This window comes from Hordeum vulgare, chromosome 1H (genome assembly GCF_904849725.1).
Source record: "Hordeum vulgare subsp. vulgare chromosome 1H, MorexV3_pseudomolecules_assembly, whole genome shotgun sequence".
Taxonomy (NCBI): domain Eukaryota; kingdom Viridiplantae; phylum Streptophyta; class Magnoliopsida; order Poales; family Poaceae; genus Hordeum; species Hordeum vulgare.
Genome location: NC_058518.1, coordinates 513,677,832 through 513,701,844, shown reverse-complemented (window position 1 = coordinate 513,701,844; position 24,013 = coordinate 513,677,832). Strand labels below are relative to the sequence as shown.

At 44.3% G+C, this 24,013-nt stretch overlaps 4 protein-coding genes across 4 annotated transcripts; 2 read left to right on the top strand and 2 right to left on the bottom strand.

Annotated features, from left to right (window-relative positions):
• The first annotated feature begins 1,698 nt into the window (after positions 1-1,698).
• LOC123452597 (ATP-dependent Clp protease proteolytic subunit-related protein 1, chloroplastic) lies at positions 1,699-6,237 on the top strand. Its single transcript, XM_045129278.1, has 9 exons — positions 1,699-1,958; positions 3,606-3,721; positions 3,824-4,033; positions 4,137-4,241; positions 4,365-4,427; positions 5,369-5,480; positions 5,575-5,636; positions 5,734-5,916; positions 6,013-6,237. The coding sequence occupies exons 1-9, from the start codon at positions 1,748-1,750 to the stop codon at positions 6,109-6,111; spliced, it is 1,161 nt and encodes a 386-aa protein (XP_044985213.1). The 5' UTR covers positions 1,699-1,747; the 3' UTR covers positions 6,112-6,237.
• Positions 6,238-7,233: 996 nt separating this feature from the next.
• LOC123452589 lies at positions 7,234-12,763 on the top strand. The gene is made up of 3 exons (XM_045129267.1): positions 7,234-7,509; positions 10,564-12,028; positions 12,471-12,763. The coding sequence occupies exon 2, from the start codon at positions 10,664-10,666 to the stop codon at positions 11,987-11,989; it is 1,326 nt and encodes a 441-aa protein (XP_044985202.1). The 5' UTR covers positions 7,234-7,509; positions 10,564-10,663; the 3' UTR covers positions 11,990-12,028; positions 12,471-12,763.
• Positions 12,764-13,036: 273 nt separating this feature from the next.
• Positions 13,037-14,453, bottom strand: LOC123452578 (neurofilament heavy polypeptide-like). Its single transcript, XM_045129257.1, has one exon. It carries the CDS (start codon positions 14,260-14,262, stop codon positions 13,159-13,161), a length of 1,104 nt encoding a protein of 367 aa, XP_044985192.1. The 5' UTR covers positions 14,263-14,453; the 3' UTR covers positions 13,037-13,158.
• Positions 14,454-22,259: 7,806 nt separating this feature from the next.
• Positions 22,260-23,478, bottom strand: LOC123452570 (inactive protein RESTRICTED TEV MOVEMENT 2-like). The gene has a single exon (XM_045129246.1). It carries the CDS (start codon positions 23,418-23,420, stop codon positions 22,383-22,385), a length of 1,038 nt encoding a protein of 345 aa, XP_044985181.1. The 5' UTR covers positions 23,421-23,478; the 3' UTR covers positions 22,260-22,382.
• Between the last annotated feature and the right edge of the window lie 535 nt (positions 23,479-24,013).

Here is a 24,013-nt window from a genome sequence, read left to right as displayed (position 1 = left end):
TTAAAATTATATAGTATGAAAATACATCTCGTGGTGCATCTGATAATATTGATTTCATGTTGTGAATGTTGATATTTTTTAATATAAAGTTAGTCAAACTTTAAAAAGCTTGACTTTGACCAAACTTTATATGCAGACTGAAAAGAAACAGAGGGAGTACATCTAAGTAGGTTTTTTATAGTTGTGCTTGACGAAAAAGTGAAAAGCACATCGATGCTTTCATGTGACGCTCAATCATGGTTCGTGGTGAAACACAACTATGCTTTCAGGTGAAGCATATATGTGCTCCACGAAAAGTAAAAAAGCATAATTGTGCTTCCACGTGAAGCACAACTATACTCCCCGAGAAGTGAAAAAGCATAAATGTAAGTGAGCCAGTGCTAGCTTAAGATCATGTCATTTCTTAATCGAGCTACATGAAATGCTCATACTCAACTCATTTCTTTCTGAGCCGAGCCAAGAATTGACACGATCTCAGAGTTACTCACCAGCTTCAAACTTTTCTTGCAGCCCTACCTGTATATTTGCACGGCATGTACTTGTAGCATAGTGGAGATGATGACATGATGTGGGATAACAACCCCACACGTCATTTTTTTCTCCCGCGGATGATGCCACGGACCTGGCCATGTCTTGATCTCACGGATTTCTTTGTATTATCATGATGGTTTTCTCCTTCGACCATTGGGATGTTTTTATAGTGATTCTGTGACCTTACTTCTATGAGGTATGTACCTAGACCATAACCATAGGATACTCAAAGGTCTAAGACTCTCGTCCCTTGTAGTGGACGTTACATGCGGCCATTCGAAACCTTTGAGGTTAGTCAAGACTACACGAGTATACTCTTTAGTGAAATCGAACATGGATCGAGATGTCTTTGGTGAAGCGGGAAATGATGATGTCCACTAGGCAAACCCCCTTGAAAAATAAAACCGGTGGGTAATTTTTGAAAATTGCAACATTTTTTCTTGCGCAAATTGCATATTGTGCAGGAACGTCCCTGGCTTTGGGCCGGCCCATACATATCCCGTAGCTTGACCCGAGGGATTGTCTGTTAATCATCAAAACATCATGGGTGCTACGCGCAATGCTCTCAACAGTTAGCGGAATTTCCTGTTCGGAACGCTCTGCGTCAAGTAATCGGTAAAACGTACAGGATGACAACTAGCAAATGTAAGATGGGTCAGCCCATTCAGAAAGTTGATAGAATGTTCGCAAATTTGAAATAATGTTCATGCTTTTCAAAGATATTTATAAAATTGAAAAATATTCGCCTTGTCGAAAACTATTCGCAATTTCAGAATATTTTTCGACAAATTTGAAAAGTGGTTGAAGTTTTAAAAAAAAGTTTGGAATTCCATATTCGTTTATTGTTTTTTCAAAAAAAAGAAAATTTAATAATATTAGAAATTTCATAAAATTTACACGCATTGAAAAAACTATTCCCATCTATTAAAAAAAAGCGGTCCTACAGTATTATTGTTTTAGAAGAAGTCGCTATAGGATTAGCTTACAGTACATACTTGGTCCGGTTTTCTTCCTTTTTTTTGAGTAAATAAATGTTGGGTTTTCTTTCTATTTCGCTGCGTGGGCTAGTGGGCCGGTCCAGTCGGGTGGTCGCCCGTGCAGTTCCCCCGCCGCCAATCTGCCGCGGAGAGCGGCAGATAGGAAGTCACACACCCCACCCCACCCCACCAAATTACCACACCCACTCCAGTTATCCGAACCTCCCTCCCCATCAGCCATGGCGCTCGCGCTGCGCTGCCCCGCCGCCGCCTCGCCGGCCAGGGCCCCCTTCCCCAACTCCTCCTCCCACTACCACCCCCAGTCGGCGGCGAGGCTCCCGAGGAGACCGGTGGGAGGCTGCAGGTGCCAGTACAACCACGGCGACGGCCCGCCAAGGAGTTTCGACCACATCCCCAAGCAGTTCCGCGAGGAGAACCTCAAGGATGGCCGTGAGCTCCCTCCCCATCCTTCTCAAACATTCAGTACAACATCTCGCTAGCTAGCTCATCATCGTCTACTGGACTTATCCTTCAACTTCAAGCAGCAGCAGCAGCAGCAGCAGCAGCAGCGTTCCTGTCTGTTAAAGTACAGTATTACGTTGAGTAAATAAGTGATATGCTTTTCGTCTTAAAAGCGTTCCTCGGTTGCATTTCTGCTACAACTCATCATAATCACATCTCCACTGCTATCTTTCCACAATCAGACCTCCACCGCCCACTGGTATGCAACCATGAGAACAGACCAAAAATATATCTCTAGGTATGCAACCATGAGAACAGAACAAAAATATATCTGTACAAACTATGATTGTTTCAAGTTAAGTTTCTGGGTTGTAGATTCAGCTAGTTTACTAGACTTCCTACCCGTCACCAAGCAACATCAGCCATTTCTATCAGCTGCTCTAATTTTATCTAGGAGTAGTATGTGATTGTCTGGATAAACTACATGCCTTTTGTCTTAAGAATTGCTCCTCGGTTGCATTTGTGATAGAGCAATCCTAATTAGACCTTCACTGGTATGCAGCCATGAAACAGATCAAAAATATTATCTGCACAGATTATGATTGTTTGAAGTTAAGTTACTGGGTCATAGATTCATATAGTTTACTACTGTATTTAACTATGCATCATGCCATGGCGTCAACCTTCAAGCAGCATCTCATTGCTGTCAGCTGCTGAAATATACTCTAGCGGTAGTATTTAGTTTTGTGAATAAACTATGCGCTGTCCGTCTTAAGTTCTTCTGGAACTCATCATGATCAGATTCAGACCTCCAATGGTATGCAACCATGGAACAGAAAAATAATATTATCTGTACAGATTATGGTTGTTTCAAGTTAAGCTACTGGTTCGTAGATTCAGTCAATTCACTGCTGCATTTCACTGCCCAATTTCAACGCCCACACATGGACACGAAGCGGTCGGTACAACTGTACAAAACCATGTATGCATGAAAATTCACAATAGAGTCAAATAAACCTTTTCGTACAGGGGCGTCCATGATGAGATACTTCTCCTAGCTGCTGTGAACTACATAGGCCTTCTGTAGAGCAATGGACGGTATAGAATGTAGATAATGGCATTGCCCACACATCCCTTAGCATGTTGAACACAACTAACTCGACTATGACTAGGAATTGAGGCTATTGAGCAGGGGCAGTGCGCTATGGATGGTCTATAGGTCGAAATGTTTGTGAGAGTTCAGAAGTTTACTACTGCACAATATATTATCTTGACGCTATCTTACCAAATGGTAGGAAAATATATCCATAGGGCAATTTTACTGCCTGGTGGTTGTTAACAAGCAGTAGACATTTTTTAAAAGACAACCGCAGAGGAGAAATGGTAGACGTTTGCATGTTGACTATGCATAAGTACCAGACATGCTATATCCATGTTTTATCTTCATAGGTGGACTTGTCTCATCAAACACTTGATGTAAAATGTCCTCATATGACACATCTATGCATGCTTACAAACCGTAGCAGTTGCTAGCTTTTTATGTTGAGGAGCTAAGCAATTGTACCTTATCCCTAACGCTTTCTGTACCAGTTATTTTGTGTGTGGCTTTAAGGCTTTTCTTCAACCTCCTTGTAGTGATGGATAATTACAAGAATGTTCCTCAGTTCCTTTATGGCTTAAGCCCATCTCAGATGGAAATGTTTATGACCGACAACAACCCTTATAATCGGCTGTCACAGAAAGTTACAGAGGTTGGTGAGATTATATAGCTCTGCTCATTTTTTATTATTGAAGTTTGTTCTATGACAATAATACATTAAACCTGACATGGTATTCCCCCCCTATAAATGCAGGAAAGCATTTCTGCTTTGAGGAGTTATGATGAATTTGGTATGTACTCCTTATCAGGCACGCATGAGGGCCCTACAAGTTACAACATGGGCATGGGCATGCCCAGCATGAGCATGGGTAGAGCAGGAAAAGGATATAGAAGAATGAGAAGCTCAGCCCCAGATCTGCCATCATTGCTGTTGGACTCCCGAATTATATTTCTTGGAATGCCAGTAAGAGATCAACCTTATGTCTTATTCCTTATGCGCAACACTGAATTTATAAGGTTTCAACTAGCAAAATGGTAACCTTGTGTTTTCCTTGTCCTGTTGCTAGATTGTTCCAGCTGTGACTGAGCTTATTGCTGCTCAGTTTCTGTGGCTAGACTATGATGACCGCACGAAGCCAATTTACTTGTATATAAACTCCACAGGAACAATGGTACGTAAGTACTTAGATATCGATATCGGAAACAACATTTCTTCTAAATTGTTAACATCCAATTTTTCCATTCTCTTTGACATTATTCGAGTATTGATTTTCCTATTCTCTGTGCTGCAATAGGATGAAAATAATGAGCTGGTCGCATCTGAAACTGATGCCTATGCAATTGCTGATTTCATTAATGTAAGCCCTTTTCTTTTGTTACTCAGATTAACTGGAAACTTGATATACGTTTATATCGTGCCCATAATGTTACACATAATTCGTCATAACTCCTGTCGATATTTGCATATGGTGTTGGATCCATGAACTATGTTTGCATTGATGATCCTCTGTTTTTGTTATAGTCCCAGGGCATATATTTATATTTTTGGACTGGGCAAGTAATTATTGTCCTTATGTTGCAAATTTTCAGTATCATGATTGTCCAGAAGTTTTTGCACAAATTTGCATGTCGTTGCAGCATGCCAATCTATTCAGCCCTTGGGGTTTTTAGTTTATAGCGGTTTGAATATTCTGCATATTTGATTGTGTTCCTTCACATTTACCGAAAATTGAAGCAAGGTTCAATTTGCTGGAGTTGTGTCTGCTATCAGAGATGCTGGCTCTTACTTTGTTTCTTCTAGCTTTTGCTTGCACATTTCATTGTAAGGACTCTTGAATTCACTTGTGTTTAGTGAACCATGAAACTGGAGCTATAGCAGTTGGTTGCTTTTACCTCTCAGACTGTGCAGTAACACCTTAGCATACTCCATTGATAAATCACACGGGATGAAGGATTCCATTTCCATTGAAGCAATACGACTACCAGGGTTGATCTTTATATATGCACAAAAAGGGTTTCAGCACTGGGAATTTCCTTTTTTTTTTTTTTTTTTTGCTTCCACCTTTGGTTGTAAAGGCTCTTGAATTCACTTCATTAGTGTTTAGTGAACCATGGATCTGCAGAAGATGGAGGCTTGTATCCCTCAGTCTGTGCAGTTACATCTTAACATACTCTGATAAATCAAGTGGAACCAAGCATCCCATTCCCTTTGAAGCGATAGGACTATCCACGTTGATTTTCTTACATACACAAAAGAGTTCTGTCTGACTCTCCTGCCGTATTTTTCTTGGTTCTACAGCGAAGCAAAGCTAAGGTTTACACCATCAATCTTAGCATGGCGTATGGTCAGGCTGCAATGCTTCTTTCCCTGGGGATGAAGGGTAAAAGAGGAGTGCTACCAAATTCGATAAGTATGTCCCTTTTCTCGGATTCCTGGGCCACATGCATATTTGACTCTGACACGGTAGTCTTAAATATATCTTGATGCTCATTTCTGAACTGCAGCTAAACTGCACCTGCCCAAGGTCCACAAATCTGGTGGGGCTGCCATTGATATGTGGATTAAGGTGAAACTCGACTCTCCTTTCGGATATGAGTACATCTGACCCGCGACATGGTACTGCCGTGTTGCACCATGCACTGAATATTTATTTTGTCCTCAAGGCAAAAGAGCTGGAGACAAACACAGACTACTACCTGGAGCTCGTGTCCAAGGGAGTCGGTAAACCTAAGGAAGAGCTCGCAGAATTCCTGAGAGGCCCAAGGTACTTCCGTGCACAGGAGGCCATCGACTACGGACTCGCCGACACAATCCTGCACTCGCTGGACGGCTCGTTCAAGCAAAAGGTGCCACCTTTTAGACCCTTGTCGATCCATGTCTGGTTTATGATTTCTGTATGCCGCGGGTGCTTTGTGCTGACCGATTGGTTCGTCGTGGATCAGGACCTGACCTCGCAGCTGGCGAAGGCGCAGGAGATGCGGCAGTCTGGGAAGCGCGCACCGGCTGGAGCTGGGCGATGGTCGACTCCGGCGCCCAGATAGACTAGAACGCGATGATGCACTCATGCGACTGTCCTGCGCCCGAGCGGGCCTGATGGTTGTGGACTTAGAATGTGCAGCAGCTGTATGTTTGCCACTATCTTGTCGTGGATATTGTATTCTCTGGCATATTTCACCGTTGGAAACCCAATTTTTTTTTGCCAACTTTGGTTTGTAGCAGATGTGATAATAGACTTGAAGTTTCTTGTGTCAGCGTGCACATTTTTTTATTTACACAAATACTACTGTATACTGTACAATAATTTTTTAGCCGGTAAAATGTTCAATTATTATTTTAGAAAAAAATATACTTTGGTTACGCAATAGTTCTATTTTATTTATTTATTAAATGAGTACATTTATCCACAAATTGTGTATGTATTTTTTACTTCCTGGAGAAGAGCTTGTGGCAATGGCAGTGGCGATCATCTACATTAATAATGTTTTGTAGTTCAAAAACGAAAGTTGTAATAAAATGTTCTTTCAGAATCACACACTCTTCATTAAAAAACCCACCTATATTAGCAAAATGCTCACACATGTTGAAAATAACTATGTATTCGTTGTTTGCTTTTTCACATTTTTATAACATAAAATGTCACAATGGGCAACAAGAAAAATGTATATGGGTAGGAAATTATTTCACTAGCCCGAAAATTTTTGTAGACTCTAAATTAGAGCACCGGTGTTAAAAATAAACATAAAGAAGATCCAATCGTGGAGTCAACATTCCATGGACTTGCACAACAGTCTCTTGTCGCATAGACATCCGGTTCAAGTGAAGTTTCGGAGCTCCATGACAACAACTACCTAAAGGCAACGACGCCGATCAAACATCCGATTTCAAGTGGGGTACGTTGGTAGATTCACATAGCTCCATGGGTCAGTCATCGAAGGCGGGAAAAAGACATATCGGCTCTTTTTTTTAGGAGGGATATTTCTTTTTGAGATATTTTGAGGAGGGAATATTTTCTTAGGGGTTTTTTGAGGAGGGAATACAGTCCGGGTAGATTGAGCAGAAGCGGGCCGCGTTTTGATGTGTGTGGCCCAGGCCCAGGCCCAGCTAACATCGCCCATCTCGGCGCATATTCCGTCGCACATCCACTCTCCTTCCTCTCCCAACCCAACGCCGATCCCCAATCCCTCGCCGGCGCCGGAATCCTCCTCCTCCGCCCCCTGCCCGCCCGCCCGCCGTTCTTCCTCCCCTCCCATCCTCCCTCACCCACATCCACCCCATCCGATCTACCGCCGCGGAGTGGCCGGCCGGCCGGCCGCGGGACTGGCGCGGCTCGAGGACGCCGGACGTCGGCGACCGGGGAGAAGCGCTGCCGTGGTACCTTACCGCAGCGGATAGGCCTCGGCGCGGAAGCGGGAGGAGGGAGCCGGCGGTCACCGTGGACGGTAAGAGCAGCGGCCGTACTGTGGCGCCGCATCGCCCCGCGACCATGATTGATTTCCACCAGCTTGATTGTAGACGTCCATTTCTGAAGGCCCCTCACCAAGTAGAGTAGAGTAGAGTAGAGTAGAGTAGAGTACAAGGTGTAGCAATACATACGGTAGACAGTATAGGATGGAAATGGTACAGCGGGTGTAGGTCTAGGGTTACAGCCATGCCTAGGGACGGAGGTAAGTGGGAGCCGGTATGCCTGGCGAGGCAGGGGTAGGGGGGTGGGCGGTATGCCGGGCCTCACGGCGCTGCAATGGGCGTATATGCAGGGAAGGGCTGGAGGGTTCAAATTCTTCTAGTAAGAACTCCTACTTAATAAAGAGTAGTAAGAATAAGTGATCTCCTGCAAGGTGATTCAAATGGGTTCCTCGATTAAATCACTTTTATTTGGGACCCTTGTCTTGTGATACTATCCCCACCTTTTGGCAACCATGACAAGTTTTGATATATACATGGGGACTTATGCAATTCCATTTTGTAAACAGAATGGACAAGGAAGTTTCTAGCCAACGTACTCCTAATATTTAATGCAAATCCTTACACTGCAACAGCAAAACAAATATGCATACATAAATTGTGTTTTTTCGCATGAAGCGGTGACACACATGGCAACTATAAATTTGGCCACTCATCAGAAATCGCAAATGTCGGTTCCACCTCTGCTGGCATTTTTCCAACTCGCAGATGTCTAGTTACACATTTGTATCATTACTTTGGTTGCAAGCATCATGACATAGGTGGTGTTTTTATTTTAAAATTTATGCTTTTCCAATTCCTTAGTGATGGAATGCTGGGATTTACCTTGCATGTTAAGTTAATATCTTACTACATGTTTATTTACAAATCAGAGGCGCCATCGAACCTGCACATTTAATTCTTGAGAAATCACGTCTAGCAACCTTTATTGCAGTGATATACACCATTGGATGCCACCTAAATCCATCTCTAATTAATTTGTGTGTCCCATCTATCCACACGACTCAACCAGACTCAATTAAAAGCCGAATCTCGGTCCTGTCTGCGTTTTCACTTGACCCAGGGCGTCTCTTTTTTAATTGAACTGCAAGATAACCATTGCCTATGAAAATACTCCCTCCGTCCCATAATATAAGAGCGTTTCTTACACTACACCAGTGTAAAGAAACAGTCTTTATGGGACGGAGGGAGTAGTAAATATGCCGGACAAATAAAAATTTGCATGGAAGTTTGTAAACAGTCTTTAGCTTCAGACTGTCACATTTGTAGGTTCTGATTCTCAGGACACAGTAAAGGTGTCATCCAGATGTGGTGAATGTATACAAGAAAGGTTTAATTGCCAGTGAGTGTATAAATGTAGCAGATAGCAGTTGTCCTGTTTTTGTCGCATTGGAAGTGGATTTAATTGCAATTTGAGTATCAACTGAATTTTTCTTGTGAGACTATCCCCACCTTCTGGCATTTAAGAGAAGCTTCGGTATACACCTTTGGACTTATGCAATTCCATTTTGTAAAGAGAATGGAAAGGAAATTTCTAGCCAAATACCAAGCACGTAATATTTCACATATACCTGCAACAGAAAAACAAATATACATAGGAAAAAAGTGTTTTTCCACATGAAGTGGTGACACATGGCAACAATAAATTTGGCCACTCATCAGAAATGCAAATGTCGGTTCCACCTCTGCTGGCATTGCCTTCCAGTATGGCTATGCTACGGTTTGATTTGGTTTTCTAGCTGTGCCGAACTTATTGGCCTGTTGCTAAACATCAGTTTTCCTATATATTGCAATTTAAAATTAAGCTACAAATTTTCCTGGCTACTCTCTTCTTTCAGTGGTTTCATTTTTTTTCTGTTGAAAGTGTATGCCATAGTTTATGAGCCAAATTTCAAACAGACTAGGTTATGTGTCATAATTGGAGGAGATGTAGCTACTTCTACATTTCTATAATTACTTTGGCTGTAAGCATCATGTCAAATGCTGTGTTCTTATTGTAATGTTTACATTTTTCTTGCTTTCCAATCCCTTTTTAATGGACTGCTGCGATTAACCTTGCACGCTGAAATTCATACCCTGTATGTATATTTACAAATTGGAGACTGCATTCAAGCCTCCCCTTTAATTCTTGAGAAATCACCTCTAGCAGCCTTTATTGCAGTGTTATAGACCGTCGGATGGCACCAAAATCCATCTCTGACTAGTTTTTTCCGTCCCATGTATCCACGAGTCCCAACCAGACTCAGTTTGCAGCCTCAACTCGGTCCATGTCTAGGTTTTCACTTAACCCAGGGTGTCCCTTTATTTAACCAAACCTCAAGATAACCATTGCTTATGAACTTAATGAATTTGACAGATATAAAACTTAATATGGAAGTTTCTAAACGATCTTCAGGTTCAGACTACCACATCTGTACTTCAGGTTCAGACACAGCGAAGGTATCATCCAGATGTGGTAAATCGTGAATGTATACAAAGAAAGGTTTATTTATCAGTGCGCGTGTGGCTCCACCTCTTGAAAATGCCAACAGATAAAAGTTGTCCTGTTTTTGCTGCATAGGAAAAAGGGAATGGTCCAACTGTACTCTTTTATTTAATTGTGCTTTGAGCATCAACTGAATTTGAGTGTTTTTTTTTCCGAGTAAATTTGAGTGTTTATTGACAGCCTGATTTTGACCAGAACCCTGAGCCATGGACTAAAGCACTAATTTTGTGTATGGGATATCATATTTGAATATGCGTCAGACATACAGGCTGTCTGCCCCAAACTCTATTCACCACAGCAGCTTATGAACAACCATGTTATGGTTATGTTTTAAACCTATCATCTTATATTATGATATTGTATAACCTTTTTGTTCTGTAGGTTCTTAGCGCCTTGGCATCGTAACATGGCAGCCTTTTCATTTTGTTTCTTGCAATAGTTAGCTGGTCAGTTAACTAGTATTTGGTTGTGGCAACATCGAGAAGTATACAGATGTGCAAATATGCATGTGCAAGGATTTTGATAATTTGTCCAAATTACTATGCAGGGCGATATTGTGATATTGAAGTGAAGACCTGTGGCACCTCCTGTGCCTTTTGTATGGTATTGACAAGAAGTACAACTGCCTGGGTGATTATTTTGGGAAAATGGACCGCAGTAACCTACCTCCTGGAAACCCGACGCAAGGAACTCCTTATGGTAGTTTGAATGTACATGGTAACTCCATGCAAATGCATGCTCCAAGCTCAGGAAAACATCTATTCAACCAATCTCAGATGCCAGGGAGTTTCACAATGCCTATCAACCGGGCTACAGAGCATGATAACCCCGGATCCGGATTTCAATTTGTAGAACATGGAAAAAAGGATCACCACCAGCAGCAGCAGCACAATCATCTCATAAAGAACTCCATCAGTGACGGCGAGGAGCATGATGTGACCGAGGATACTACTGATGCTCAGAGTGGCAAGGGCAAGAAAGGCTCAGCATGGCATCGAATGAAGTGGACTGGTTCGATGGTTAAGCTTTTGATTACCGCAGCATCTTACACTGGGGAGGATCCTGGGGCAGATTTGGGCGGCGGGAGGAGGAACATTACCGTAATGCAGAAGAAGGGCAAATGGAAAGCAATATCAAAGGTCATGGGCGAAAGAGGCTGCAATGTGTCACCACAGCAGTGCGAGGACAAGTTCAATGACCTCAACAAGAGATACAAAAGGCTTACAGATATCCTTGGTCGTGGTACTGCTTGCACTGTTGTGGACAATCCAGCACTCCTTGATTGCATGAGTAATCTTTCTGACAAGATGAAAGAAGATGCAAGGAAGATATTGAACTCGAAGCATTTATTCTATGAGATGATGTGTTCCTATCATAACAACAACCGTGTGAATTTACCTGAAGATCTTGCACTTCAGCACTCACTACAGGTTGCTCTTAGATGTAAAGAGGAGCATGATCCGAGGAGGGATGCAAGTGGAGATGCTGAAGAAGATGAACAGAGTGCAGATTCTGATTACGAGGATCATGACGAAGAGCATCAAGCAGTTCATCACAGTATGAGGGATCCTTCCATGAACAAAAGGATGTGCCATGCATTGGATCATGGTGATGCGGGTTTTGTCACCTCAAGCTCGAATGATGGTAGTGGGAGTTTGGATCCCCATGGCATCGCATTGGATATCAACAAAGCTCTTCTGGATGGAACCAACCTGTCTGTTTTGCGGAAGGAACTGGCTTCCCAGGCAATAGAGCTTCGGAAACGCCGCTTGCAGATTGAAGCACAGGAACTGGAAGTAACAGAGCAACGTCTCAAGTGGGAGAGATTCAGGAGGAAGAAGGACAGGGAAATCGAAAGGATGGAATCGGAGAATGAAGACATGCTGCTCGAGAACAAGCGTTTGGAACTTCAGCTAAAGCACAAGGAGCTAGAAGTTGAGCTTAAGCTAAAAGGCAATCCAGACCATGAATGATTCATGTTTGATCAGTCAAAAGCGTTAGTTTGCAGTATGGTAAGCATGGATGTTCTGGATATTTTTTTTTAAAAGCTTTCACATTCCATGGAAAAGCATGCGTCGGTGTCATATTTTAGTCAATGCGATATTTGTGATCCGTGGGATGTCTTTGCAGGTGTAACATTAAGGGTTTTGCATAAATAAGAGAATGTGTTAATTAGAGCATTGAGGGTTTTACATATATAAGAAATATGTCAGTTAGGTCATCCACTTGTGAGTGGCTTACACTTACAATATTCATAATGACTGTCATTTACTACAGACAGTAAACCATATTTCATGCTCCCTTCGTCCCAAAATAACTGTCTCAACTTTGTACTAGCTCTAGTATAAAATTATACTAAGATGAAGACACTTATTTTGGGACGGAGGGAATATTAGCAGATTAGGGTGTACCTGAGTTTTGCATGCTTGATGTCATTCCTTTCCATTATTTCAGGTAGAAGGTGCCTTTCGACAAGAGTATGGCTGCTCAAGAAAAAACCCTGAAGACCAACTCGAGACGCATTGGACATTGTCAAGTGATCTTCTAGTTGCCTCCCGTTGTTGTTGTTGTAAACATTTGTTGTACTACCAGGCTTGCAGTAAGCATGTCGCCTTATGGTGATAACTAGTAATTCCTTAGCTATTTCGGTGACGGTTTCTTGGGTTATGGTGAACATATAATAAATGTGTGCCGGACAACGAAAACTCTCATGGAAGTTGAAAAAAATCTTAAGGTTCAGACTTTCACATTTTCTAGATTCATTCAGACTAGCGTTTCATACCTTTTGGGATGGAGCAAGTTTAAAGCTTAATTGAATTGTGTGAAATTTGCCGTATCATCTACTCCTTCCGTTCCTAAATATAAGTCTTTTTAGAGGTTTCATTAAAAGACTACATACGGATGTATATAGACATACTTTAGAATATAAATTCATTCATTTTGCTATGTATGTGGTCTTCTAGTGGAATCTCTTAAAAGACTTATATTTAGGAACGGAGGGAGTATATGCTGCGCATGTGTAAAAGAAAGGCATACTAATTTGTCATATCAATCTTCAGCCAGGTTTTGGTTTACACACTTTACTTGCACACATATCTTTACATGTTCAGTGCATATTTACATGTTACATATGCAGCGCTGCTCACTTCCTGAAGAGCTTCTGGGAGACAAGGAAGCCGATGGAGAAGGCGGCAACCCCGACGGCGATAACCTCCTTGTTCTTCCGTGCCATCTCCACCGCGTCGTCTGCCCACTTCATGTCCGTCACCCCCTTGAGCTCCCCGGCGATGCGCTCCTTCCAGGCCGCGCACGTCGACGCCACCGCCTTCTTCGCCCGCTCCGCTTTTGCTTCCATGACCGTCGCCGCGGCAGCAGCCTTGGCCCTCTCTTCCTCGCCGTGCTGCCTCACCGTCTCCGCCAGGCTCTCCTTTCCAACCTCGCCGGAGGTTGGCTTTGGTGCCGGCTTCTCGGGTGTCGCTGCCGCCTGAGGAGCCTTGGGCTTTGGTTCCTGTTCCTTCTTCGCCGCTGGCGCCGGCTTGTGCTCAATTTCCTTGCGTCTGCTGTCCTCCTCCATGCGTTGAACATGCTCCGCGACCTGGCGCGTCGTCCTGCCGAACGTGCTCTCCTTGGGCTTGGTGCCAACGGCGGTTTCCTTCTTCTCGCCGCCGTCGTCCCTGCCAGCCGGCTGCTTGGCGCCGTCGGTCTCCTTCTTTCCAGCACCGCTGCCCTTGGACATCTTCTTGGCGCCGTCGACCTCTGCCGGTGGCGTCGGCTTGGCGGCACCCTCCTCCTTGCCCATCTTCTTGGCGCCGTCAACCTCTGCCGGTGGCGTCGGCTTGGCGGGCATGCTCTTGGCGGCGTCGACCTCTGCGGACTGCGTCGTCTTGGCGGCGTCCTCCTCCTTGGCCACGCCGGGTGTACTCTTCTTGACTTCCTCGACGCTCGTCGACGGGACGCGCTTGGGCACGGTGAGCGTGAGCACGCCGGCCTGGAAGCGGCCGGCGATGTCGTCGAGGCTGGCGTCTGCGGGGAGCTGGAAGACCTTGTGGAGGGAGGAGCCCGGCCTGGTGGCGCCGCGCACGGTGAGCCTCCCGGCGCGGTCCACCTGCACCCGGAAGTCGTCCTTCCTCAAGCCCTGGAGGGTGATGCGGAGCACGTAGCTGCCGGCCTTCTCCGCCAGCTCGAACTTGGGCTCCGCCGCCGCCGCCTGCGGCTGCTGCTGCTGCCTGGCGCCGGTGGCCGCCATGAGGGAGCGTAGGGAAGGAATCGTGATGGCCTGCGGGTGATGCTAGCTAGCTCTGTGGAATGGATGGATGGATGATGATGGTGATGATGGAGAGGTGAGATGGGAATTGAAGGGTGGCATGGTGCGCCGTGTATATATACATACATATAGGACGTAGGTGACGGATGGAATGTTTGGGTGATTGATTCGAAGCTTGGGCTGTGAGGAGATTGGTGTATGGATGGATGCATATACGTGTAGCTTAGCTTGCAAGCTAGTACTACATGGATCCATGGGTGAGGAAAGGTTTTGGGATCTTTGCGCGGGAGGGCAAATTTATGGATGAAGAAAGAAAGACGGGGAATATTAATGCTTGGTGTGCATGTCATCGAGGCACCCAAGCCAACTCCGTCCATCCTCGGCCGGCCGCGTGCACAGCACCCTACGATCACCTTCCAAAAAAGACTTGAGTTTTAACCAAATCTCCATGTAAAACATATAAAATGAGTAGAACATATAAAACAAAGATAAAAAATATTTTTTATACAGATCTCCATGTAAAATCTCATGAATATAGTATCCACTGATACTTGGTTAAATCTCACTCGACTGAGATTTAGCAATTCCGCCTCTAATCTCGTTCGCCGGTCTATAAATTCTCCATACAAAAAAAATGCATATCAATGTTATGGTTTCATTCAGGCGATTGGTTTGTGATTTCATGACCGTAAATGTTTAATTTCATGTTTATGTTTGAAGCTATTTCGATGAATTTCGCACAGTCAACCATTTGAATTTTTCTTTGACCAGTAGTCTCATCTACCTGTTTCACATGACTTTCATGTTGTACCTATTCTATTTCGACGGTCATAGGCAAATACATATACACCTCAGACAACAGTGCTTCGAACTTGTGAGGGTGTTGTCATGTGTGTGTTATTCATGTGAAAATGTATGTTTGTGTGTGTGTTGCTAATGTGAACTTGTGGGTGTGTTGTTCACGTTTCAGTGTAATTTTTAAGAGCATCTTCAGCCGGCACCTAAAAAAAGCTCCACGCGTTAAAAATCCATATTTTTGGTGTCGAACAGTTTCAATAGATCGATGATGTAAAATATTGCACGAGCTAAAATGTTTTGGCCACGCGCTGAAAATGTTATCACGCGCAACATATTATGGGTGGCAGATTGCGCACACTTTACAATTTACACCGCGTGCTTTTTTGGGCGCGTGTTTTTGGACGTCTGCTAAAATAATGTTGGTCCCGACGCATTAAAAGTACTACAGTGGCGCGCTATAACTTTTATTGGACGCGAATTTTTTGTGGGGCTGTTGGATATGCTATGACTTCTATTGGACGCGAATTTTTTGTGGGGCTGTTGGATATGCTATAACTACTAATCACGGTGCAATTATGGAACAAAATACCGAGTAGAAATAGCTTTGGGAAACTCTTGTAGTCTGTAGTCTGATCGGAGGTAATGCATCAGACCAATTGACTACCGCCGATTCCGTCCGAATCTCATTGTGAGGATACTTCTTATCCCATCTCTTGTTTTTCGAAAAAAACAAATCACGTCAATCAGTTGCTAATCACCCGCATATGCCGCGTAATCTCCTCCCCTGATCAATGGCCCGAGGATGCTCTTCCAAAACTCATTCTTCTCTCTTTCCTTACACGTACCTCCACCCAGCTCGCATCAAACGCACCGCTCCCATCATCTGTATCACCATGCTTCATCTTTCTTAGCATGCTGCCTCGCCGACGACCATCCATGGCGCTCCTTATCAGCGGTGAAGATCACTTCACACGGAGCCCCTAAATCTCAAAGACATCTCCCCTTCTCTCTTGGCCGCCGTTTCCACGCTCTGCCGCCTAGACGACGGCCAACAGCATCTATGTTTAATCATGGGTCGTGCCAATGGATGCTTCTATGGTCCGTCTGGCATGTCCCCCTCTCGCATGCGCCATCGCGGTAGCATTGTGTCGGACGAAGCTAACCCTGTGACAATTCTTGTATACAAAAGCAAATGCTAATATCACAGGAAGCAAATAGTATTACTTTTGTTGGAAGCATAGTTTCGTTGGAAGCAAAAAAGGAACAATGTTTTCTTCGATATTGAATGATATTGTGTTTTGGACGTAATGTAGATCTAAGCAAATAGCTTTCGTAACTTGGGAAGCAAACACAATTATCTTTGAAAGCTGATTATTTGCTCTCTAAGCAAATATATTTCTTCGTCTATGTTGGAAACGAGATTCAGATATCTTAAAGCAATCTAGTTAGCCAAGGGAAACAAAATATTTTAGGTAGGAAGCAAAATTAAATTGCAACAATTGAAAACAATTTTTATCATATGGAATCGAACTGCATGGCTCATAATTAGATGTAGCCAAGTATTGGAAGCAATTATCACAGATTATTTCCTAAAAAATGGTGTTTCTATGGGTAAAACACTCCATCCATGAGAGCAAGAATATTCTTATTTTTGTGTGAAGCATTTTTTTTTGCGGGTAATTGCTTCCAATACGTGGCTACATTTCAAAGCAACAACTCCATTAGAAGCAAAACTTAATAACATTGGAAACAAAAAATGTTGCTTCCTTCAGTTTATAAATTTGCTTCAACCGTAAACTATCAGCCTTATAAACCTAGACGTTGGATGTGGCACAATTAAGCATGGGACAGGACGGAAGCATGGAAAGACCCAACGTGATTTAAGGTAGTTGTTATGGCTCAAGGCTTAATTACTGCAAATCTGAACAGAAAAAATCCCACAACGTGGGTGCACACCTGGTACATAATCGAACGGCCCACATATTAGTAATCCAACGGCAATAGACTAGTATGATAGAAAGCTAGCCATCAGTAGTCTGATTGCTAGTGGTTCCCAATAGCTTTCACTATGCAGGCAACATATATAGAGATGACCAAACATCGTGCAAATATCGTATTTTGGCATGCATCTCCTCAACCAGACTCTATTCAGCATGGCCCGTTTATTTTATGCAACCTCCAAAAAATGGTGCAGGTAATCAAACACTGGCCCGTTTATTTTATGCAACCTCCAAAAAATGGTGCAGGTAATCAAACACATCAATGCATGATGTACTCTTTTCCTGCAATGCATCATGGTAGTTTAGCAGCACTAGTTACAATTATTATGTCATCATGGTAATTGAGCAACACTAGTTACAGTTCTTATGCCTATGCACAAAACTGAAAATCTGCAGTAGAATGGTTATCAACTAAACATTGGATCTGACGTCATACGTTGTACTTATCAAGGTTACATTTGTATATCAATGGTCAATTTCGAAACTGAATAAGCAAGACCATGCCCTTTCGGACGTCGAAAGAAAAAGTCCCCTTGGTCCTTCCTTTGCACCAATCCTTGTGTAATCACGAAGACAAAACACTTGAGTTTCTAAACGAAAATAATAAATCAATTCAAGTTGTAATAGAGTACTACAAATGATGTTGTTTATGATCATTTAGGGACAACAGACACCATGCTATATGTTCGGAAGCTTCCATTCTCCAAAAGCAACACCAGATGAGATTACCACTTGTGAGTACTCGGCTTTCTAGAATTCTTCCTTAGCCTTAGATGTCATTTACTGTGATTAATTACAATATGTAATTAGGGAGGAATCTCCTCTTGCCCAAACCGTCATGCGGTTCCCGCACGGGCGCTTCTTCTGTTAGAACCGTCGTGTCCTCCAGGACCGACGCCTCTCCAGAGAGTCGAGACTCTCCAGAAGATATATATACTTCATGTAAATCATCAATGAAGGATACGCAATCAGTTTGATTCTTAACACGTTATCAGCACGTAGAACAGCCAACAAGGGCGACAAAAGAACACAGAAGGAGAAAAGGAGAGGGAGCACCTTGCCCCTGTTTTTCTACGGGGACAATCCGATGGAAGAGGAATTATGCCTTGTGGACAGTGGTACCACAAACTCCATACTGAGGGAGATAAAATATTTCCAAACTCCGAAAAAGATGAATGGAGATATTCTAACTATCGCTGGACGCGATACAGTGATTGTTGGTACTGGACGTGCCATATTCACCCTCCCAAGTGGTACACAAGTGACGATAGAGGATGCTTTATTGTATCCCGACTCATCACGTACCCTGATCAGTTATCGAGATATCTGTAAGAATGGTTTTCATATTGAAACCCATGAAGACAACAAAGAGGAGTATTTACTCTTTACTAAAGATCACGGATATGGCAAAAAGGTACATGAGAAAATTCCTTCTCTATCGTCTGGTTTGTACTATGCGTACATCAAACCCGTGGAACATGTTGCATACAAAGTAATTTTTCAGAATGTTAATGCATTCCAAACCTGGCATGATCGCCTAGGCCATCCCGGAATAGGGATGATGAGAAAAATTACTAGCAATTCCATTGGTCATAATTTGCTTGAGTCAAAATTTCCTCAATCTGATTTTGTGTGCACATCTTGTGCCACGGGAAAGCTAATTTTGAGGCCCTCGCATCTCAAAATACAAGCTGAACCACTTCAGTTCCTTGAACGTATTCAAGGAGACATTTGTGGTCCCATTCAACCATTATCTGGACCTTTCCGGTATTTCATGGTTCTGATTGACGCATCTACACGATGGTCACATGTGTGTCTTCTATCCACGCGAAACCATGCATTTGCCAAGATAATGAGGCAAGTCATTAAGTTGCAAGCCCATTATCCTGAAAGTGGAATTAAGACAATTCAAATGGACAATGCTGCAGAATTCTCCTCACGGGCTTTCAATGTTTTTTTGCATGGCTTTGGGTTTGAAGTTCAGCACTCTGTTCCATATGTCCATACACAAAATGGTTTGGCTGAAGCATTAATTAAGAGGATTAAACTCATTGCAAGACCTTTATTGACGAATTGCAACTTGCCAACCTCTTGTTGGGGTCATGCAGCTTTACACGCTGCCGACTTGATACAATTGAGGCCAACTGCATATCACAGTTCTTCCCTCTGGAATTGGTACGTGGTAATCCTCCAAGCATTTCCCATCTACGCAAGTTTGAATGTGCTGCATACATCCCGATCTCACCACCACAGCAGACATCTATGGGCCCACACAGAAAGTTGGGGATCTATGTGGGGTAGAAATCGCCGTCGATTATCAAGTACCTGGAACCCTTAACTGGGGATCTGTTCACAGCCCGTCACGCTGATTGCATATTTAATGAGGAACATTTTCCGGCATTAGGGGGAGATTTCAAGTACCAGAAAGAATGCCCGGAAATTGATTGGAATGCTCATGCCATTTCATCCTCTGATCCACGTACCCATGAGACCGAACTTCAAGTTCGAAAGATCATTAATTTGCAACATCTTGCAAATAATCTGCCAGATTCATTTACTCATATGAAAGGTGTTACAAAATCCTTAAATCCGGCCAGAAACGCGCCACAAAGAGTGGAGGTACCAATAAAAATCACTCAACTCCCTGTTCCTAAAAAGAAGGGGAGTAGTATGGCCTCTGACCTGGAGCTAGCTTCTAGCAAGCAGCAAAGGAAATCGAGGAGAAAATCCTCGGAGTCACTAAATGCAGGTCAACTCAACGTTGACAAACACCTGATGGGTAGTTCACACCCAGTGAAAGGGCAACCTCCACAACCCAGCTCTAGTGTGCACAAACTGGTTGGAACATCGGAACACCCAGACTCAACCGTATTGGGAAATCACGAAGAGTCTCTAGGGGTGCAGGAAATTTCCATCAACTATGTTGATTCTGGAGAATCATTTGACCGTAAGACTACGACTGTCGACATATATTTTGCTGAAAAGATTGCAGATACCCTTCTCACCGATCATGATCCAAGGACTATCGTCGAGTGCCAAAGGCGCTCCGACTGGCCTAAATGGAAGGATGCAATCCAAGCAGAAATTGCCTCGCTTAACAAAAGAAAGGTATTCACTGAAGCAATACCTACACCTCCCAATGTTTTTCCTGTGGGATTCAAATGGGGTTTCCTCCGGAAACGGAATGAGAACAATGAGGTGGTGAGATATAAAGCAAGGCTCGTAGCACAAGGTTTTACGCAGAAACCCGACATTGATTTCAATGAGACATACTCTCCAGTAATGAGTGGAACCACTTTCCGATATCTTATATCTATGGCAGTACAAAATCGTCTATCCATGCAGTTGATGGACGTCGTGACCGCATATATTTACGGGTCACTAGATTCGGACATATATATGAAGGTTCCTGACGGAATCTCTGTCCCGAATAACAGTGCAAAACGCAACATGTATTGTGTAAAGCTGAATAAGTCATTGTATGGCTTAAAACAGTCGGGACGGATGTGGTACAACCCACTAAGTGAGTTTCTTCTTAAGAAAGGTTACTCCAATAGTGATGATTGCCCATGTGTCTTCATCAAGAAGTCCTCTACATGATTTTGCATCATCTCTGTGTATGTTGATGATCTCAACATCATCGGCAGTGCACCAGTCATTGATGAAGCACGCAATCACCTAAAGATGGAATTTGAGATGAAGGATTTGGGTAAAACCAAATTTTGCTTAGGTATTCAACTTGAGCACCTTCCCTCAGGAATCATGGTACACCAAACTGCCTATATCCAGAAAATATTGGAGAAATTCAATATGGACAAATCCTATCCATCTAAAACTCCTATGGTGGTTCGATCTCTAGACGTAGAGAAAGATCCGTTCAGACCGAGGGATGATGGAGAAGAGGTGTTGGGACCTGAAGTTCCATATCTCAGTGCTGTTGGAGCGCTTATGTATCTTGCAAATTGCACAAGACCTGATATTGCATTTGCAGTGAATCTACTTGCTAGACACAACGCAGCTCCCACCAAACGTCATTGGTCTGGAGTGAAGAATATCTTTCGATATCTCCAAGGCACAAAGGATCTAGGCCTATTTTTCCAGTTTCAGCGCAATCTGGACTCTAATATGATTGGATATACCGATGCCGGTTATTTGTCTGATCCCCATAATGCCAGATCTCAGACCGGCTTTGTGTTCCTACATGGTGGTACAGCTATATCATGGAAGTCTTCAAAACAGACTCTAGTGGCTACATCTACCAATCATTCTGAAATAATTTCATTATTTGAAGCATCATGTGAATGTGTATGGCTTCGCAGAATGATAATCCACATACAACAATCATGTGGAATTGGTTCAATTGAATCACCCACCATTATCTATGAGGATAATGCAGCCTGTGCTGCACAGATGCAAACAAGATACATCAAGAGTAATATCACTAAGCATATTTCTCCTAAATGGGTTTTCCCTCACAATCTTCAGAAAAGAGGGGAAATAAGCATTCTGCAAGTCAAATCATGCGACAACCTTGCTGATTTATTTACTAAGTCTCTACCAAACTCAACATTCCAGAAATATGTTCATGGAATTGGTATGCGACGACTTAGAGACTTGCAGGCAACAGGGGGAGTCTTTTCTTGAGATATCATTGTTCAATAACATCACATTATGCTATTTTTGTGAGTTTATGTTTCAGATTCTCATCAAGTTTTCATGAAGAACTTTTTGAAGGAGAATCTTTACAAGATGATAGCTGGAGTATCTTTTCAAGATAATAGCCCTACCTGAATGATCGTGAGGCAACTCTACATGGTCAAGCATAGATTAGGGGGAGTATTGTGATTAATTACAATATGTAATTAGGAAGGAATCTCCTCTTGCCCAAACCGCCATGCGGTTCCCGCACGGGCGCTTCTTCTGTTAGAACCGCCGTGTCCTCCAGGACCGACGCCCCTCCAGAGAGTCGAGACTGGAGAGTCGAGACTCTTCAGGAGATATATATACTTACTGTAAATCATCAATGAAGGATACGCAATCAGTTTGATTCTTAACATCCTTGATGTCACGTATGAATATATTTTCCAATGAGTGAAAGCTTTTTATGCTCTAAAGTTCTTGTGCTTTTAATACTTTCACTTTTGCTCTATTAGTCAACACGTGTGCACGATTACTTACTAGTTACACAAATAGTACTTGTTTCAGTCAGTGTACGTACATTTTAATCATACAATAGTAGCCTGTACATATTACGCACCCACTGTTGGTGTACGTGAGATAGTCATCATTCGTATGCATCCCTGCTCACTTGCCGAAGAGCTTCTGGGAGACGAAGAAGCCGAGAGAGAAGGCGGCGACGCCGACGGCGACCACCTCCTTGTTCTTCCTCGCCATCTCCACCGCGCTATCCGCCCACTTCATGTCCGTCAGCCCCTTGAGCTCCCGGGCGATGCGCTCCTTCCACGCGGTGCATGATGCCGCCACCGCCGCCTTCTCGCGCTCCGCTTTCTCTTCCATGGTTGCCGGCATGGCAGCAGCAACCTTGGCCCTCTTTTCCTCGCCGTCGCCGCACAGCCTAACCCTCTCCGCCAGGCTCTCCCGGTCAGCTGCCGCCTTGGCCTTCTCGCCGACGGCAGGCTCTAGCTTCAGTGCCGGCACCTCGGGTGTCGCCGCAGCTTGAGGAGGCTTGGGCCTCGGGTTTTGGTCCTTCTTCGCCGCCGGTGCTGGCTTCTTCTCTCCCTCTTGCTTGCGCCTGTTGGCCTCCTCTTCCATGCGCTTAACGTGCTCGGCGACCTGCCGAGTCGTCCGGCTGAGCGTGCTCTCCTTGGGCTCGGCGCCCGCGGCGGTTTCTTTTTTCTTGCCGCTGTCGTCCTCGGCGAGCATCTGCCTGGCGCTGAGTCCCTCCTCCTTTGGCATCTTCTTGGCGCCGCCCACCTCCGCGGGTGGCGCCGGCTTGGCAGCCTCCTTCGTGGACGTCGGCGGGGCACCGTCCTCCGTGGCCACACCGGCACCGGCAGAGGCGCGTTTGGGCACGGTGAGCGTGAGCACACCGGCCTCGAAGCGGCCGGCGATGTCGTCGAGGCTGGCGGTTGCGGGCAGCTGGAAGACCCTGTGGAGGGCGGAGCCCGGGCCGCCGGCGCCCGGAGGGGTCGCCCCTCGCACGGTGAGCCTCCCGGTGCCGTCCACCTGCACCCGGAAGTTGTCCTTCCTGAAGCCCGTGAGGGTGATGCGGAGCACGTAGCTGTGCTCCTTCTCCGTCCACTCGAACTTGGGATCCACCACGTTCGCCGCCGGTGCTGCCGTCGGCTGCTGCTGCTGCTGCTTGGTGCCGGTGGCCGCCATGAGGGAGCGTAGGCGAGTGATGCTAGCTAGCTCTGTCTGTGATGATGGAGAGGTGAGATGAGATGGGATGGGATGGGAAGGTGTTGGCATGATGCGCCATGTATATATGAAGTTGGCATGGCGACGGTTGATTCGAAGCTTGGTCTGTTGATGGAAGGAATTAACCCCGCCGGCCATGCATGCAGATGCATACGTGTAGTGTAGGTATGAAGAAGAAGTGTAGCTTAGCTTGCAAGCTAGTACATCCATGGAGTCATGGCCGGGGTGAAGAAAGGATTTGGGATATTTGAGCGGGAGGGCAAACTAATTGATTTGGACGCGAAGAAATAAAGAAGAGAATGCTTGGTGTGCATGGCATCGTGGCAGTCAAGCACCCTATTTACATGGACCATACGCCGGGTCATTAATTGGCCTTTATTTTTCTCTCACCTCAAGTAGTATATCTAACTTATTTTGCAAAAAGAACAGAAGGTATTCCGTGCCTTTTTCGAATGGTTTGAATGATATAGCCAGGGAGGGCTGTTTGGGCTCTTGGGAAGGTTGGAATGCAGGTAGCATTTGACTCGGACGCCACGGCCGACGCGGGCGCGGAG

What these genes read in the sequence shown, in the direction of transcription:
- LOC123452597 (XM_045129278.1), top strand. Translation starts at nt 1,748, where the DNA reads ATGGCGCTCGCGCTGCGCTGCCCCGCCGCCGCCTCGCCGGCCAGGGCC. An exon ending in GGAGAACCTCAAGGATGGCC is followed by an intron (nt 1,959 to 3,605) that starts GTGAGCTCCCTC and finishes ACCTCCTTGTAG; the next exon opens with TGATGGATAATTACAAGAAT. An exon ending in CAATTGCTGATTTCATTAAT is followed by an intron (nt 4,428 to 5,368) that starts GTAAGCCCTTTT and finishes TTGGTTCTACAG; the next exon opens with CGAAGCAAAGCTAAGGTTTA.
- LOC123452589 (XM_045129267.1), top strand. Translation starts at nt 10,664, where the DNA reads ATGGACCGCAGTAACCTACCTCCTGGAAACCCGACGCAAGGAACTCCT.
- LOC123452578 (XM_045129257.1), bottom strand. Translation starts at nt 14,262, where the DNA reads ATGGCGGCCACCGGCGCCAGGCAGCAGCAGCAGCCGCAGGCGGCGGCG.
- LOC123452570 (XM_045129246.1), bottom strand. Translation starts at nt 23,420, where the DNA reads ATGGCGGCCACCGGCACCAAGCAGCAGCAGCAGCAGCCGACGGCAGCA.